Source organism: Leguminivora glycinivorella, chromosome 13 (assembly GCF_023078275.1).
Source record: "Leguminivora glycinivorella isolate SPB_JAAS2020 chromosome 13, LegGlyc_1.1, whole genome shotgun sequence".
NCBI classification, from domain to species: domain Eukaryota; kingdom Metazoa; phylum Arthropoda; class Insecta; order Lepidoptera; family Tortricidae; genus Leguminivora; species Leguminivora glycinivorella.
The window spans coordinates 19441795-19460996 of NC_062983.1; the positions used below are offsets into that span (position 1 = coordinate 19441795).

The 19202-nt window shown below is 40.5% G+C and overlaps 1 protein-coding gene across 1 annotated transcript; it reads right to left on the minus strand.

Moving 5' to 3' along the window:
• Positions 1–1126: 1126 nt before the first annotated feature.
• LOC125232993 lies at positions 1127–12827 on the minus strand. Its single transcript, XM_048138854.1, has 8 exons — positions 12692–12827; positions 10651–10803; positions 9877–10007; positions 9257–9416; positions 8042–8377; positions 7470–7742; positions 6582–6761; positions 1127–1527 (listed from the first exon to the last, which is right to left on the minus strand). Exons 2-8 carry the CDS (start codon positions 10700–10702, stop codon positions 1355–1357), a joined length of 1305 nt encoding a protein of 434 aa, XP_047994811.1. The 5' UTR covers positions 10703–10803; positions 12692–12827; the 3' UTR covers positions 1127–1354.
• Between the last annotated feature and the right edge of the window lie 6375 nt (positions 12828–19202).

Sequence of the window (19202 nt, forward strand, 5' to 3'; positions counted from 1 at the left end):
TAACGCCATCTACAAGTATAATCGTAAGCTACAAGACATTTTTTTGTAGCGCCATCTATGCGTGGGATGGTATGGTCTTCTTATATTCAATCTATGACTAAATGCAGACACCACCAGCGATGGCAAAACTAACTGGACTCCTTTTTGAAGAAGTTTTCTTCTCTGATTTAGACCTAATGAAGCGAACAATAACTATCGACAGTTATAAGCAACAATTTGTATATGTAGATGTGTCAACTTTGGTGATAGTTCGTTTTAGACTGCACTCTTCTTATAAAGCGTTTGAGTGACATCTAGCGGCGGGACTTTCTATTTAATCCATATTATTATGGATTTTCTTCTCATAGGGTCAATCAATATTAAATGGGAGCATTGCATTGGCTGTCTCGTACAAATAACATGCATTATATTCCGTGTGTTGCTGTTTTTTTTTCGGCGTTTAAAGCAGGTGACCATTTTTCTGTGCATAGTTTTGCTTAGAAAAAGATCCTCTTACACCAGCCAATTAGCAGAAAATTCGCGATTGTTCGGGACAACGGATGACTCTTCCCCGCCTCGGGCCAACTGTATCGCCGTGGCTTGCGTGGGTGACGGTCGCGCGATGGTCGCGCGACGGCGATGCGGCGCATACGAAATCAAACCTTATCGATATGGAAGTAGACGATGCGATGAGACGTGACGGCGACGGTCGCGCGACCGTCGCCCACGCAAGACACGGCGTATGGCAAAGCCTGATGCCGCGGCGACGCGGCGTCTTTTGGCCATACGGTTGGCCCAACGCTACGCTCGCGAGACGCTAGATGTGGGGGGGCCCGAAGATTAAAGACAGGTCAGTGACTGATCCGCTCGGTTTTTCTATTTTGGTTGGTTACCGACAAATGTTGCAACTACCCGAAAATTTACAAATTATTTGTTTACGTTCTTTTAAATAACTAATACCTCTGCCACACACTCGACGAGTGGCGTGGGAAGCAGCGAGGGACGTAAGCAGAGGCATAGTGTGGCCGCGCTACTCGTCATGTCCACCGCTCCCTATTTTGTGGGTTTTTGGCGCGAGTCAAAGGGCCGGCAACAACAAGACTTACGCCGTGTCTTGCGTGGGCGACGGTCGCGCGACCGTCGCCATCGCGTCTCATACTTACATATCGATAAGGTTTGATTTCGTATGCGTCGCATCGCCGTCGCGCGACCATCGCGCGACCGTCGCCCACGCAAGCCACGGCGTTAGTGCGATAATCGCGCGAGTAGGCCAGTGTGTGGCCAGAGAGGGCAACATCGCGACAGCGCGATGGGCAGCGCGAGGAGCATAGTGTGGCAGAGGTATAAAAGTACAGAGTATATAGACAGATTTTTTTTACACAGCACTTTCCCTATGCAATGTTAGAGTGACATCTGGCGGCGGGGCTTCGTACTGAGTTATCCACAGAGGTTTTCTTCTCCGGTCGATAGTCGGGGCACTCGTTTCGGATCCTTCAGAATACGCACTGGAGCAGGAACGCAGGCTGCACGACGCTCGGACTTTGTTCTCTGAGAAGGACATAGGGTTTTATAGGCGGATCCCTTTGACGTAATGGATCTAATGGCGCTCCTACACTGGGCTGTTGCGATGCTGCCTGCGTATTATGCTTCCAATGTTATCACTTATCCACGTGGATGAAACATCTCTCACTCACACTGACATACTTGCCAAAGCGTGATGGAGGTACTTCATCCACATAGATAAGTGATAAAATTGGAAGCATCATAGGCGTACTGGGCTGGGTTGTGGGCGATGGCGCGATGGCGCTTTGATGTCAAACCATGTTATTTAACATTTTTAACAGCCAGTGTGGGAGCACCATAATGATTGCCAAATTATCGTTAGTCATAATTCTGAAACGGTTAACTTTTCAGGGTTCTCGTTAAGGCCATCTACACCCTGTTTTTATTGAATTCCGTTAACTTTAAGGGAAGGTTCTTTAGATCAAATACAATTAATTTATCTAAGAAACTAGCGTCTTGACTCTTACAGTTATTGAGTTATTAAAAAAATAAAAATAATTACTGAACACGTGTGTGCCAGCCTTTACCACTTCCTAATGTTATTTGTTTTGACATGTGCCGTCAATCACTTGACACTAACTATAATATTATTCTTAAGGGTCTCTCACACTAATTAATTAATTTATTATGTACTAGCTTTTGCCCGCAGTTTCGCACGCGTTAGAAAGAGACAAAAAGTAGCTTATGTCACTCTCCATCCCTTCAACTATCTCCACTTAAAACATCACGTCAATTTTATTCCTCGCTCCGTTTTGCCGTGAAAGACGGACAAACAAACAGACACACACACTTTCCCATTTATAATATTAGTATGGATGAAAACGATGAAAAAAAATTTTTGGCGAATTTAACTAAAAGTGATATACAGGCTGGTTCCTGATAACGAACCTAACGACGTGTCGAATTTAAAACGGAAAACAAAAAAACACGGTGTATAGATAGGTTATGTTAGGTTTGTTTTATGGCAATCCTGAAAAGTTACACGTTTCTAAAAAAAAACACACTATGATTATGACTAACGAAAATCGAGGGAAGCAATCGAGACCCTTTTATAGGACTATGGGCGTATGGAGCTCGTGTCATTTAGGATGGCGCGTGTCTTGGTTCGTATTGATATGCCATTAAAGGTAAGATTTAACTGCGCACCATCGTGAATAACATGAGCTACAAGTTCCGTGGTATGTTATTAAATTAACAATAATTACTTTCCCTTGACTTATATTGACCGAGATGATCGTGAATCATTCAAAACAGTTAGTTGAAATCACCTGGGTAACTAAGTGAGTCAACGGATGATAGTAGCGAGGCAGTTGTTGATGTAAATTGGCAAATAAATTAACATACCTAATTAGGTAACTGCTCTATAATTTGTGTACCTACGTTTTTAACCCCCGACGCAAAAACGACTGGGTTTGACGTGTCTGTCTGTATGTGTGTGTGTCTGTCTGTGGCATCGTAGCTCCCGAACGGAAGAACCGCTTTAGATTTTTTTTTGTCTGAAAGCTGAGTTATAGTCGGGTCGGGAGTGTTCTTTAACCATATTTCATGAAAATCACGGTCAATGGGTTTCAAAATTTTAATTTTGTGGTTAGGTTATTAAATGTTATATCTCCATAGAATTTCATAATTTTACTTTATGATCAATCCAAAATAAATTCAAGGAAACTACCTAGCTCAAAGTGTAGATCTTTCAAAGTATCGATTCAAGTCCAAGATTTAAATGACTATGGACTTGGAATGACGTGTGGAATAGGTGAAAACTATACATAACAACGAAACTACAATATTACGTGGATGCAGACATCATTAAGACTGGCGTGGAAATCGTTTCATCAACGTTTTCCTGTCTTTCCAGCTAGGCTAGAGCCAAGCCAAGATAAGCGGCGGTCCCGGGTTCGAATCCCGGTAAGGACATTTATTTGTGTGATGAGCACAGATATTTGTTCCTGAGTCATGGATGTTTTCTATGTATATAACTATGTATTCAGAGACCATATTCTCAAATCCGCAACGTAGGCTTCGTCAACTGTCTATGTATTTATCTATTTAAGTACGTATATCGTCGCTTAGCACCCATAGTACAAGCTTTGCGTAGTTTGTGGCTAAGTTGATCTGTGTAAGGTGTCCCCAATATTTATTTATTTATTTAAAGTAGCAAAGATGCATAGATTAAATATAAGAATCTAATCGATTATTATGAGAGATTATAGAATCGATTATTTGTAGATTGGCGTTAAATGTCAGTTTCGAGCCATAAATCTATGTCAAAAGTGACACTTAACGCCATCTACAAGTATAATCGAAAGCTACAAGACATTTTGATTGTGGCGCCATCTATGTGTGGTGTAGTGTATGCGCGTTCTTATAAAATAGGACTGATTAAAATTTGCTGACGTGGCTATGTACAAAATTTTTGAGAACGGCTTAAATATGCCGCGTTTTGAAGAGGTACCTATACCTACTCTGACTGGCGAGACAGTATTTAATGACAAGAAATACTTACCCCCCCTTATTCATAAACGTACACTAAAGTTATCAAGGCGATAAAGTTTGTTTGTCCCTTTCTATCACACCAATACGTCGGAAAGGGACAAACGAACTTTATCGGCTTGATAACTTTAGAGTACGTTTATGAATAAGGGGGTTAGTCGCTCCATCGAAAAATCTTTTTGCATGTTTTTATCACTTTAAATTTTCCACATGGGTTCATTGAGTATTTTCTTTCTTTTGTTGATTTTATTGGAGTAATGAATGAGGGATGAACATGGAAGTGTATAATGTGATCTTGTCTGATAATATGCATGCATTCGGATGCATAATATTGATAATAATACACACATATTTTAGACTAGATCGTGCAATGGGGTAAAAAAGCGTCGTACAGTCACAAATAAATTTAAATTCATATTTTATTCTAACCATAAAAATATAAATTAGTTTATGAACTGTACGAAAGCCAATGAAACTAGAGCATGATTTATAAATACTGTATTAACATAAGCATAATTCTATAATACATGAATAAATTATATGATATGAAATAGTCTATAAGCACCGTGTCCGTTTCTGGGACGTTTTGACATTAGTCATGTTAGCGTTAGGTTCTCAAATTGGCGTTGTATTGTATGATAGCTATGATACGAGTATGATACAGTATAATACATATAGCACAAATCGAAGTCATAGAGTGTTTTCACATGTTCCGATCCGATATCCGATGTCAAAGCGTCAAAGGCAGATGGCGGCTTTAATATACCTATAGCACAGTATGGCCTCCCCGCTGAAAGTACCACCCACCCCCTCTCGGTTACCTCACAGTTACCGCCTGTCAAAAACGCGACCAGTCGACCTGTCATATCTCACTCATATAAGCATAGTAGTACGCGTTCACCTACACGAGCTTAGACTGTGTGCTAGGAACGCGCCTCTTTCATATATTTGATCGTCAGTGTCCGAGGTGTGCCTATAGGATATAGGTCCTAAATTAGATATCAGGGTACGTAGCCAAATGCACAAACGCTACGATGATATTTTCGTAGCTATCTATCTCTAGAGCTCTTGCGTATTGGCGCGACAGAGCCAGACTGCATTTCTGTCGGCGTCTGGCGTCGACGGTTGCCATTCGGTTACGCCGGATGATCGGATAATGTGAATACGACATTGATCTAAGCGCGAAGCGGTGAGCGGCACATCGAATGAAAAGTCCCATCGCTTGCTCCAATTAGGTACTATAATTATCATCATGGGCTTGAATTGACTGAGCTGTCAGTGCGTGCGATACATAATAACAACCTTTGTGGCAAACATGCATACGGTCCGCCTGATGGAAAGCGGTTATAAAGTTTTTTTATTTTAGTAAAACTTGATTATAATATAGTATTTTATGCAACTGGTGGTTAAAAGAGGTCAAAAAAGGTGAGTGGCGTGGGTAACAATTTGAGGCGAAGCCGAAAATTGTTAATAAAGACGCCACGAGCATTTTTTGACTCAGTTAAACACCGTTGCATACAATACTTTTTCTACGACCAAGCACTTATTTTGAAAGAAAATTATAAATCAACAAATACCTACTTTCAGTCATCTTTAGTTATCTAGTGGACCGCCTACCATTTTGAATATGCAGTTTGAGTGCAAACATGAAAATAAAACTGTCTATGGTATGGTTCTTTGAAGCCTGGCCACTAGGACGAATCGAGCCGAGTTGAATCGAGTTCTCATACATTTGAATGCGATTCGACGCGTCGCCAATGAACGCAGCAGAAAACGAAGGAGTCTCGACTCTGCGAATTGGTTTGTTAAGTTGGTAGCAATGTATTTACTGAACTGTAACAGCTATATCGTGCTACTGCTACTAAATGTTTTCAGGGTATAGACTAGATAGAATTGTCCTGACATCTTTTATGTAGGGTTTTAAAGTTCTATGCACGACCTTGTAACTCACGAATGTACGGGAGTAGAAAAAATAAGATTATAGGTAAGGTCTTGACTTAATTATAATTTGTATTTGTACAAGTACCCCGGGATTCATTAGGTTATAGTATAACCTAATGAGTCCCGGAATGAGTATAACCATTATACTCAAAATATTGTAACAGTCAACGCTATCACACAACACTGCCAGTCTCCTAACCAGGGCCGGATCTAGGGTAGAGCGAGTAGAGCGGGCGCTCTAGGCGCCAAATGAAAAAAAAAATCCTTTGGAAGGAAAACAGTAGCGCCAAAGTTACTGGGCAAAATGAAAAGGATAGCCATACTTTGCATAGTGACTATAGAAATCATAATGAACAGCTTCGGTTAAGGGATCAATGCTGACGAAATCGCGAAAAAAAATTCGCTGTTCCATACATTCAAACTGACGTGATGCCGCTCATTTACATGGAACAGCCATATTTTTTTGGCTATTTCAGCTTTGGTCTTATATTAAAAGTTGTTAGTTATGACCTCAAAAGTTACTAAGCAAATATGGCTGGTGTCTTTTATTTTACCCTGTATATCTCGCTCTACCCTGACCACATACTCGGGCAGGCACTGTTCCTAACCTCCAATAGTATCCAGATAGTCCCTCGCTATGTCGTCAAGCTGCAACACCTGTATGACAGGTGCCGGCGGCTTGGTCCGTGTGCGTCGCGCCAGCCGGACCACTAGGAACGTGGAGATGAAGAACGCAGCGATGAGCACTACTGCGCCGACCGATATGGCTACGTCTTTTTCAACGAGGACTGCAAAGAAAGATAAAGTTGTTTAGATGTTAAAACATTTAAAGATCAAACTATGCTGGATATAGTCTGTTTTGAAAGAGAATGCTTCCTCAACTAATAAAATAATTTAAAATCCAACTAAGGTACTTGGCGTTATGTAGTACGAAATTTGAAAACCACTGTTCAGAATTCTGATACTTAATTTTCTAGATTGTCAATTTAGACATTGCTGATCCAAGAAGAAAATTTTGACGCTAGAGTCCTTCGCTATTTATTGACCGAAAAATGGAAAAAGCATTGTCGATATCCGGTATCATTGCCACATTGTAATCCATCTTCAGTTAAGTTTCAAAATATTGTAAAATTATGCCAGATAACTTACATTCCCACCGAGATGGCGCGGACGCCGTGAGCAGATTCTCCGTCGGCCGCAACAGCAGTGCCCTCGAGCATCCATATCTGTTACACGCCGAGTCCCCAGCCTCGTCCCCCGCTTTAAGCTTGCCCAGGACCCCGTGCATCAGCCAGGGGGCTTTGCCCTGCGCCATGACCTTTAGCTGAGATCCTACTTCTAGTCTTTTTAGATATACTTACACAAGAATGACCGAGCCAAAGCTTGAGAAGCTACTCGTAGTGATTTTACATAGTTCCGCACACATAGAGACAGAGAGAGCACTATTGCTGTGGATCGCGTCTGATACTATTCTAAATGAATGCCAGCTAACTTACATTCCCACCACGGCGGCGCAGACGCCGTGAGTAGATTCTCCGTCGGCCGCAGTAACAGCGCTCTGGAGCATCCATATCTGTTACACGCCGAGGCCCCCGCTTCGTCGCCCGCTTTAAGCTTCCCCAGGGCCCCGCGCAGCAGCCAGGGGGCCTCGCCCTGGGCCATGGCCTGGCCGGAGCCGAAGCCCATGGCCGCTCGGTGCGCAAGGACGAGCGAGGTGTTGGAGGTGGACATGCGCCAGACGGATACTTCGTAGTGGGTGGCGTTTTCCACTGGAAATTAATAGGATGATATTTTTGATTATTGATGTTTGTGCAAGCTTCCTTGTCTAATGAACCCTCAAGCTTTCTGGGCGATTACATGGCTGTTGTCGTATGTTTAGATTAGATATGGATATATTATAACTTTTTGTAATTCACATTTTTTCATTTCGCGTTACAAATGGTCTTAGGTCTACGTTACCTAAATTTTAAAGCACTATAGATTTTGTTCTGCAAAAGTAAAAACACCTAGTAGTGAGCTACTGGATTTAGAAGCTGGTAGTTCATAAGAAAAAGGATTCCAAACTTACCTGGAACACATCTCATCTGAAACTCCTCATATTCATAAGCCAAGTCACACTGCTGTGGCTGCTGTGGCCTTAAATGCTCTAAACTCAGGATTCTCTCACACGGCATCTCCTGAGATGCTACTCCATTGCTCGCCTCACAAGTTGCTTTCACTGTCACGGATAGTGGGACAGTGACTTGCGACAGTGGAAGGATGGCCGAGCCAGTGGTTAGTTGCTGAACGTCGAATCCGGTGGCGTAGATGTGCCAGAAGTATGTGTCTGGGGTGGGGAGCGCTTTTACGCTGCAGTGGAGGGTTTCTTTAACGATGACTACGCCGTTGTCACATTCTGGTGGATCTGGAATGGAAAAGATAGAAGTTAGATAGGTACGTAAGATAAGTTTCTATGATATTGAGGCTGTGGACGAAAACATCTGGACTGATAAAGGGTTATCTGTTCAGATTTCAGACAGCTGAAAATTGCGTGTTGTGCAATTTGATTGCGTGTTTTGATGACCGGTCTGGCCTAGCGCGTAGTGACCTTGCCTGCTAAGCCGCGGTCCTGGGTTCGAATCCCGGTAAGGGCATTTATTTGTGTGATGAGCACAGATATTTGTTCCTGAGTCATGGATGTTTTCTATGTATATAAGTATTTGTATATTATATATATCGTTGTCTGAGTATCCGCAACACAAGCCTTCTTGAGACCGTAGGACTCAGTCAATCTATGTAGGAATGTCCTATAATATTTATTTATTTAATTGAGTATGTACTTCATTGATTATTTCATGCCATAGCAGAAACTTCACACTTATGATTGCGAACTGCTGTGCCCAAATCAAAAACTAATATTGGCATGGTGCTTCAAAACATCGAAAAGCAGAAGCTGAAGGAAGCATTTGCCATTGCCAAAGACGTATATAACTTCGTATAGACAGATAAAGTCTAAGAAAAAAACGAACCCCAAAACCATACAGAAAAAGGTACGGTGAGCTAGATGGCGATACACCTTTGGGGTACGCTCGGCTAGATGGCGCTAATATTAATATTTGTCATTTTAAAACATATCAAGCTAAGAATATGGGCCAAATTGTCAAAACTGAGGTTCAAAAGTTTTAAGCCTGTGTCGAGAGATGGCAGTCTGTGCACTGTGATTACACATTTTACTTTGACAGTAACTCTCTTTAATACTCTATCCTCTTTGGCCATTGCTAACATTTGTGGCAATAATACTTACAATGTACAATAAGAGTGACATGCTGCGCCCTCGTCCTGCCAACACTGTTGACGGCCTCGCACGCGTATCGGCCCGCGTGGTGCCTTGACACCTCCTCCACTAGTAACGTCGGTGATGTTGTGTTTGTACCCCAGATATCGCCGGGTTGGATTTCTACATCCTGAAATGATAAAGACGCTGTTTTAAATGAAGAGCGTAAGAATAATCGTATAATTTTTCGAATAATCAATATTGCCTCATTGCAACTTGTCACAGTGACGACATTATGAGATCCAAAAATATTTGCTTTGATGATGAATGCTCTCATATTTGGCCTCCGTTATGGAGGATTGCTTTCGAGCGATATCACAAATTTAACTCGCAATAAAAGTGATGAAGCAATTTTGACCAGTTAAGGTATGGGTCTCGTCTCGATCAGGATGGCCGAATAATTAATGAATTCTCTATCAATATAGACCTGCTAGCATGAGTTGCATTCTCGCACGCGACTCCCTACGTCTTGCGTGACCTCGAGTAAGGATGGATGTCAAAACTTAACGTGTGCTAACGGTCAGTCGGTTTAGCTATTGAGAATCTACGACTATGATTGTACTATTGGTTAGAGAGCTTGGCACACTCACGTCAAAATACCAGAGGAACCTCTCCACAGGCGGGTTGGCTTTGACCTCGCACTCTAAATGGAGTGGGTCTAACTCCACCACTCTGTTGCCGTTCTCGTCACCTGCTATTGACACCTCTACGATTGGGCTGTCTGTAACATAATGATATAAAGACGATTAGTGATTTGGTATCTATCTTATTATTAAATAAATAAATAAAATAAATATAATAGGTCATTCTTACACAGATTGACTGAGTCCCACGGTAAGCTCAAGAAGGCTTGTGTTGCAGGTACTCAGACAAAGATAAATATAATATACAAATCCATAGTTAATATTATAAATGGAAAAGTGTGTGTGTCTGTTTGTTTGTCCGTCTTTCACGGCAAAACGGAGCGACGAATCGACGTGATTTTTGAAATGGAGATAGTTGAAGGGATGGAAAGTGACATATGCTACTTTGTGTCCCTTTCTAAACCCCCACTTCCCCAACATGGTGGGTGGAAGTTTGTATGGAGCATTCCGTAATTTTCGAATTTATCGCGAGCGAAGCCGCGGGCAAAAACTAGTACTTATATACATAGAAAACATCCATGACTCAGGAACAAATATCTGTGCTCATCACACAAATAAATGTCCATACCGGGATTCAAACCCGGGACCGTGGCGTAGCAGGCAGGGTCACTACCCGCTAGGCCAGACCGCTTGTCTAACCGATCTTCTATGAGACTATTGAGAAATATTATGAGAAGCCGCTAGTGTGTCATTAATTGTGTATATTTTTGTATTACTTACAAGTGACGTTGAGTTTCACTAAGTCAGCTTTGGCGCCTCGACTGGGCGCCATTGCAACGTTGGTCGCCACGCACGCGAGGTGGCGCCGTCGTCTAAAATTCCGGGCGAAAGCTGCAGAAATGATATCGCGGTGCCCGTTGAGTTTACTAAGGTCTGGAAACATAAATAATACAATTATTAATAGACAAGTATCATGGTAGAGAAGGACTTAGTTTGTTTTTATATTTCAAGATATTTCAAGCACTGCAATAGGTCGTCATGGATTCAGAAATTTGTTTAAGTATTGTGTGCATTATGAATAATGTGAGTGTGTTAAGTAAAACGTTCCATTTTTGTCGATTGTTATAAATCCGCTTTGTCAGTTTATTCATACAAGCAAATCTCGACTTTATGGTTAGCTACAAAGTGGGAAGTTTTACTAAACACACTCACAAATATACATAGAATTGGTAAAAAAGCTACTAACCTCTGTGCGCCACCAAGATAATATGGAAAATGGGACACCTGCGGCACAGTATAATAAAGTACTATCGTACAGTATGGCCACTCCCGCTCCCCGCTGAAAGTGCCACCCACCCCCTCTCGGTTACCTCACAGTTACCGCCTGTCAAAAACGCGAACAGTCGACCTGTCATATGTCACTCATACAAGCATGGTACGCGTTCACCTACACGAGCTTACAATGTGTGCTAGGAACGCGCCTCTTTCATATTTTTGATCGCCAGTGTCCGAGGTGTGTCTGCGGCCCCTTTCTCAAAACTGAAAGTTACAAGCAGAAGTATCTTTCCAACTTGTCATATTAGATTTGACATTGACTACAACTTGTAATTTGTAACATGTAGCTTCGAGAAATAGGCCCCTGGGGCCCGTTTCTCGAAAGGTACAAGCCTTGTATTACAAGTGCGCGAACTGTCAAATCGTATGGGTTGTCATGGAAACACACTTGTAATACAAGGCTTCTACCATTCGAGAAACGGGACCCTGGTGGTCAAGTACAACTACTTACGTTTTTCATTTTTAGAAACTTTTTATTTCATTCTGAGCAATGCGAATACTATAATCCCAGAGACAAGATAAAAACAAGTAATTTGTTATACTTATTTCAAATACTACTTAAGTGTTCAGTGGGAGTAAGTATTTTGTGATGATCCATTAGGAAACATAAAATAATAAATCACGTACTAAGAGGCAGTTAGTACTTGACACAAATTATTAGACATTTATTATCACTGTGCTAATGGATAATAATAAAAGATGAAACAACTTATAATAAAAACCTACGAACATCTGTTTTGTTAAGCACGCCATCTGTTAGACGGTCGCAGAGTTACGTGTAGTCCTGGGAGTCGCAAAGTTCATAACTCGCTCCAGTAGTAGTTCCTTAATTTCTCGCTAGATGGCAAGTGTAGCGATTAAAGAAACCTATGAATTTTCAAATGAAAAGGTTTTTGTAAGCTTCTACAGTTGCTGAATTTCTAAGAAGTATTGCTTCTTTTTGAAACCTGAATTCAGGGTAAAAACAACTACAAAAGGTAGGTTCGAGATTTATAAAAAGGCTTTCATACCAAAAAGTCGATTGCTCGTTTCCTGATTACAATCTGGACTACCTAGGTGTAAAGTTCTTAATTACTACCCTCCTTTGTTTTTCTAGAGTTCTAAGATATTGTGTCTTGTTTTATATGTGCGATACATTGGACTATAGCCGGGCGGCCTACCTGTAACGCGTCTCCCAGGGTGCCTGACACCCAGTGGATGTGACATTAACGAGAAGGCTGAGCTCCACGTAGGGCCGAAGGCCCGGAGCGTCTCTAAAAGATCTCTTTCTACGCGAACCCTAAATATCCTGACAACCAGTGGATATTACATTATCGGGAAGGCTGAAGGCCGAAATCACGTAAAGCCTAAAGCCCGAAGCGTCTCTCAGGCAAGAGCCGAAGTCCCGCAGGAAGAGCTTTTTGACACTGTATATTAGAAAAGAGGGTCTACCGACTGAAACTTTTATTTTTTTGTTTTACGAAAGTTACTATAAGGTATAACTTACCTGGTTACTATGCTGCGTGAGATGCTTATGGTCCAGCCACCAGGCCAGGTCGGCGGGTGGGTTGGAGCCGTGCGCGGTACATTGCACTATAGCCGGGCGGCCTGCTTGCAACGCGTCACCCAGGGTTCCTGACACCCAGTGGATTGACACGTTGTAGGCTGGTACTGGAATGAAAATATAATTATGTTATTAATTATTGTTACCTAAATAAGAAAATGGTACATGGATACTCACAGCTAAATCGCTGAAGAGATTGTATAAGTAGTTATAACATTTTTGGGACTAGGATCTCTGGTTAAGAGTATTTTAATGATGCCGATAGAATATTCGCCACACTAATAAATGAACGTAGTTAAAAAAAAACCGGCCAAGTGCGAGTCGGACTCGCGCACCGAGGGTTCCGTACAAACCTGCATTTGATATGAATTTCAACTTGATAGCTCTACGCGTTCATGAGGAAAAAAGTAATAAGTTTATATTTATTAAAAAATATATATTTTGTAATGTAACTAAAAATTTAAGGTTTTCGGAATTTTTCCTTTATGTGTGCTATAAAACGTTGCTTCATGCCAAATTTCAAGATTCTAGGTCGACTGGAAGTACCCTTTAGATATTGATTCCCTTGCGAGTACTTGCGAGTTTCAAAATATGCAGCTTAAATTGCTGTTTCTTTTGATTGCGTTGACATAGAAGTTTGATTTTGTTACAGCTTAAAGGTATTATAGACCTGAGTATTTGGTGTGAATTTCAATTTAATACCTCTACGCGTTTATGAGGAAATGGGTAGTAAGGTTAAAATTATTAAAAAAAAAAATATTATGTGATGTAACTAAAAATTTATGGTTTTCGTAATTTTTCCTTTATCTATGCTGTAAGACGTTGCTTCGTACCAAATTTCAAGATTCTGAGTTCGCGGGAAGCACCCTGTAGGTTTTGATTCCCTTGCAAGTGTCGAAAATTTGCGGCATAAACGGCTGTATCTTTTGATTGCGTTGGCTTAGAAGTTTGATTTTTTCACAGCTTCAAGGGACAGTAGACCTGAGTAATTGATATAAATTTCAGCTTCATACCTCCACGCGTTCCTGAGAAAAAGGGTCTTGACAGACGGACGGACGGACGGACAGACGGACAACAAAGTGATCCTATAAGGGTTCCGTTTTTTCGTTTTGAGGTACGGAACCCTAAAAAGAGTCTTCTTGAGAGTTAGATAAACAACAATTCAGCTGGATCTCCTGACGCAAGTACTGTATACCTACTAGGAGATCTTTGTGTGTATGTTTTAAAGAAAAAAAAAATTTTTTTTTCAACATGAATATACATATTATACATAAGTAATTATAGTATTATGAGTGAAATTAAGTCATAAAGTGGATATTACATACACTTATGCAGCTGGGGTGTATAAAATAATAGTATCCAAATTCAGAATGTTGTTCAAGTTGGCGATGGTCAAGAATTGAAATTAGTTAATCTAATTGCAGACAATAAACTTTACGTGAGCTGTAAGTCCTGGTGGACTTAAAATGTTTGGTATTGTGATTTATTAGACAGTTTTGATAAGGACTTGTTTAATAACTTCCGAACTTACAATACAACTTGACTTGCAGCGTCGCCACGACAGGCGGCGCTAGTTTCGTATTCGTCGCGCGACAAGAGAGCCCCGCGGCGTTGTCCCGAGTGAGAGGCAGATATAGCTCGTTCTCCCTCATCAGTGGGATGTCGCTGTCCTCATCTGAAGCGTCTATGAGGGTCTCGCCGGAATACCAGCTGATGCGCGGTGGTGGACTTCCTATAAAAAGAAAAAACCTTTTAGAAAGCATGAATTAAATTCAATTCAATTCAATTTACTGAACCAGTGAGCTACAACCTCGGCCTTGTCGTCACTTTCCATCAGGTGCGACTAAGGTCAATCACTGGCCAGTTTATAATTAAAAAATTAAAAAAAAAAAAAAAGCATGTATTTAGAAGTAGCAAATATACAATGCATGGGGTTTTAAAACAACACAGTTTCAGTTGTGAGTTGTGACTGACTTGTGACACAGGCGGGTAAGACTGGTAGCGTGATAAAAACGGCCCAGCCACGACATTGGTCTAAGCGCGACAGCGGTAAGCGATAGCCATACGTGCGAATGAAAAGTCCCGTCGCTGTGTCTCGCTACAATGTATGGCCGCCGTTCACCGCTGTCGCGCTTAGTCCAATGTCGTGGCTGAGCCATAAGGGCTATCACGGCAGGCACATCCAAGCGCGATTAACGCAAGCGAAGCCGCGAGCAAGAGCTACTGCTGCCGACCGGTCTGGCCTATTGCGTAGTGCCAAAGACCTATATAACTGCGTAAAGACCGATAAAGTCTAAGAAAAAAACGTACCCCAAAACCATACAGAAAAAGGTACGGTAGCTAGATGGCGATACACCGACGCTCGGTAGATGGCGCTAATATTAATATTTGACATTTTAAAACATATCAAGCTAAGAATATGGGCCAAATTGCGTTAGTGACCCTGCATGCTAAGCCGCGGTCCCTGGTTCGAATCCCGGTAAGGGCATTTACTTATTTGTGTGATGAGCACAGATATTTGTTTCTGTCATGGATGTTTTCTATGTATCTATGTATGTATTTATCTATATAAGTAAGTATATCGTCGGCTAACACCCATAGTACCTACAAGCTTAGCTTAGTTTGGGGTTAGGATGATCTGTGTAAGGTGTCCCCCAAATATTTATTATTTATTTATTACTAAGGTAATATTGTTGATTTGTAAATACCGCGACGTGAAGAATCAATTAGGTACAAAGACGGGCCGAATATGGACTTTGCCGAATACGAATATTCGGCCGAACATTCGGTTCAGCTTTTACCGAACCGAACATTCGGCCGAATATTCAGTTACGCCATATTTTTAAAGAGGATGTTCATCAAAACTATTAAATGATTGATAATGGTTACATATGTTACTACAACTATGTTCTTATGATTTAATGGATAACTAAAACTTAGTTAAAACAACTCTGAACTCTTCTCAACCCTTAAACTAAGATTTTTAACCTTTTTTACAAAACAATTGTATTTATATTTTGATGCATAGGTTTCTCTCTTTTTAGCAGTTCCTTGAAAAGTTACTAAAATAGGAGCTCATTATCCAATGGAATACGTAAGATCTTCATTAGTTATTTACTTTGTTTATTCGGTAAATATTCGGCAAAGCAACCGAATACTTCGGCCGAATGCGAAAATTGAAAAACTTGCCGAATATGCCGAATACCGAATATTTACCGAATATTCGGCCCATCTCTAGGTACAACGCTTTAGAAGTTTCTACTCCATTGCAACCATTTGTTGTGAACAATATTGAATAAGAGTTTTGAATGATTCACGGTTATTTTCATTAGACTCGTCGTCGGGAGCTCGACAAAAATCAAAAAGGTAATCAGTGTAATCACGGTCTATATCCCGGTCAATATAAGTCTAATATCTTATACTTTTAAACGAGCAATTCTTGTATATTTATTTATTTATTTATTTATTTATATATATATTTATTTACACTGACGATCTCGGAAACCGCTCTAACGATTTCGCAGAAATTTGTTATGTGGGGGTTTTTGGGGGTGAAAAATCGGTCTAACTTATCCTTAGGTCCCGGAAAACGCGAATTTTCGAGTTTTCATGCGTTTTTCTTCGCGCGCCATCTCGTGTGCAGTAGTTGTACTGTTAAGACAGAATTCTTTTGGTCGATGTAAGTACTATTTATTGCAAACACTAGATGGCGACACAGGTCAAGGCTAAAACGAATAGAAAATACACTATTTGAGTTTTTGTGGCGAAATGCGCGCCATCTCGTGTGGAGTAGTTGTGTTGTTAAGGCTGAGAATTCTTTCGCTCGATGTAGGTACTATTCATTTTTGAACTAGATGGCGACACATGTCAAGGATACGAAACAGAACCGAGCGAAGCTCGGTTGCCCAGATATTTAAATAAAATAAGCAAAACCCTCTTGCATTAGGTAAACTTATTCTTTTAGCAAACTTGTATTTTACGCATCTCATTGTTTCAAAGGGAACCTCTGAAAGTTTGAACCAAGTTTGACCCACTTGGAGCTGTCAGTAACTAATGTAAAGTTCAAATTCATACTGTAAGTTTAATGCTGGTTACACACAGAACTGTAGCTGCGAGATGAGAAGTCGTGCTAAAGTTTTCAGACTAAGCAATAAAAATATAACACTTGTCTAAATTCTCGCGTTTTGTACACATTAACCCCCGTAGACAACTTTTGAACCTCAGTTTGATAATTTAGCCATTTAACATTAGCGCCATCTAGCCGAAAGTCAGCCAAATATGTAGCGCCATCTAGTCGAGCGTGCATTATTCTTGATGGTTCCAAGGTACATTTTTACGTTTAGACGTTCACTAAAGTTATCAAGCCGATAAAGTTCGTTTGTCACTTTATCACACCAACATGTCGGAAAGGGACAGACGAACTTTATCGACGTGATTACTTTAGTGTACGTTTATGAATAAGGAATAAAACTCACGTTTTGCTGAGACACCGTGACTACGAACTAATGATGAAGTCTAGCCGAAGCGATGTGTGTGACTTTGTATGGAATAAATACAATACCTAGGTACACTGTCTGGCAGTGGTGTAAAGTGCAGCATTGTCAACAGAGTTATTGTAAATATATCAGATGGATAGGTTAGGCCCTTCATTCATTCATTCATTCATTCATTCATCGTGAGCGTTTCGTGAGCAATGCATTCGGCTATACACTGCTAAACTTCTATGAGAATAAGCCTATAATAAAGATCCCTAGAAGGATTAGACCTGATTTAGACGGCGTGCGAACTCGCATGCGATTTTAGTTACATTGCGGGCTGTTGAGGGTAGATATAATTTTGCACAGCCATCAAATACCGCAATGTAATAAAACTCGTATGCGAGTTCTCGTACCGTCTAAATGGGCCCTTAGAGCGAGTAAAAAATGTGCCAAAGATTAAAAAAAAGTGTAGTTTTCTAGTAAAGTTTTCGGCGCCTTCTGCAATTTTTTGGTAAACATGTTTCGACTTTTATGTCCCTTTGATGAAGAAGACGCTAATGAATGTCAATGTTAGGTAATTGAAATAGTTGCACACTGTTTTAAGTTGGTTAAGGACATTGAGTAATGATGAGACTAATGAGCTAAGGTCCTAAGAACCAACTACATAAGGACTTAAAACTAGCGTTCCCAGAAACTCGACTCCCTGAACTAACTAGTTTAGTTTGGTTTAGTTTTATTTATTTCATAATGATAAATTACATTATAAATTATGTTATGTTAACCTATATGAATTTACATTATGATCGTCAATATAATTATTTCACATGCATTCAAGAGAAATGCATGCTAGAAAGGGAAATTTCTTAAGTAGAAACGTAGGTATGTTGTCTTTTTCGTGAACATATCCAACAATTTTTAGGATGTACTGCAACTTCTCAAAGTACGTTAAGCTATTTCCGTCACTAGAAAAAGCAGCCAATTTAAAAATTTTTAGGCGCGAATGTTCATTTTCCTATAAAAAAAGTTCTAGCATTTTATTAAGTTTCCTATTTATGTTTTATTTTTTTATAACTTTGACGTGTCTGTCTGTCTGTGTGTGTGTCTGTATGTAGCATCGTAGCTCCTGAACGGATGAACCGATTTAGATTTAGTTTTCTTTTGTTTGAAAGCTGAATTAGTCGGAAGTGTTCTAAGCCATGTTTCAGGAAAATGTCGGTGCACTATTTTGTTCTTTTTCCCCTCACTAGCTCGGAAACACGTGTTTTGTCCTTTAATACCAGCGGGTAAAAACGCATTTTATCCACTAGTGGGTAAAGTAATTTGACCTTGAATAAAGTGCTTTAAAATTGATAAAAGTAGGTGAATGTAGGCCACCTGTGGAACTACTGGAAGCAGTGATAAACGCATTTTTTGCGTTGTAGTTTCCTCGCTATAGTGAGGGGAAAAGTTTTGTGTTACACTCGGGTTCGAACCACTCGCTTCGCTCGTGGTTCAACTATAGAATCCTTTCACTTGCTCGTTTTTCAATTCCACACTCGGCGTTAAAATACAACTTTGCCCCCTTGTATAACAAATAACTATTATATTTTAGGATACAAGTAGTCTGAATTTTATATAAATGTAGTGACCGTACTTATTCGACTTTTTTGTGCCTAAAGCTCATCGAATTGTTCCTAAGCTATCTAAATATATTATCTTTGCTATAGACAATACAAACCCTCTGACCATCGGTCGCCCTAAATGCACGCCCGCAGGTGTGGGCAACCGGCCTAAGCCAGGTTGATTGATTGTATCGATACTCGAGCCATGATGAAGCACATATTGAAGGCAATCTTCCGATCCTTATCAAGCCCATTGTTCTAAACATATGATCGATATTTCACATTCTCACCTTAGATACGAATCGATTGTGAAGAGTATGTGATGATTGGAATGCGTGTGTAGTTTGATTACAATGATTATTGTTATTGCTTATT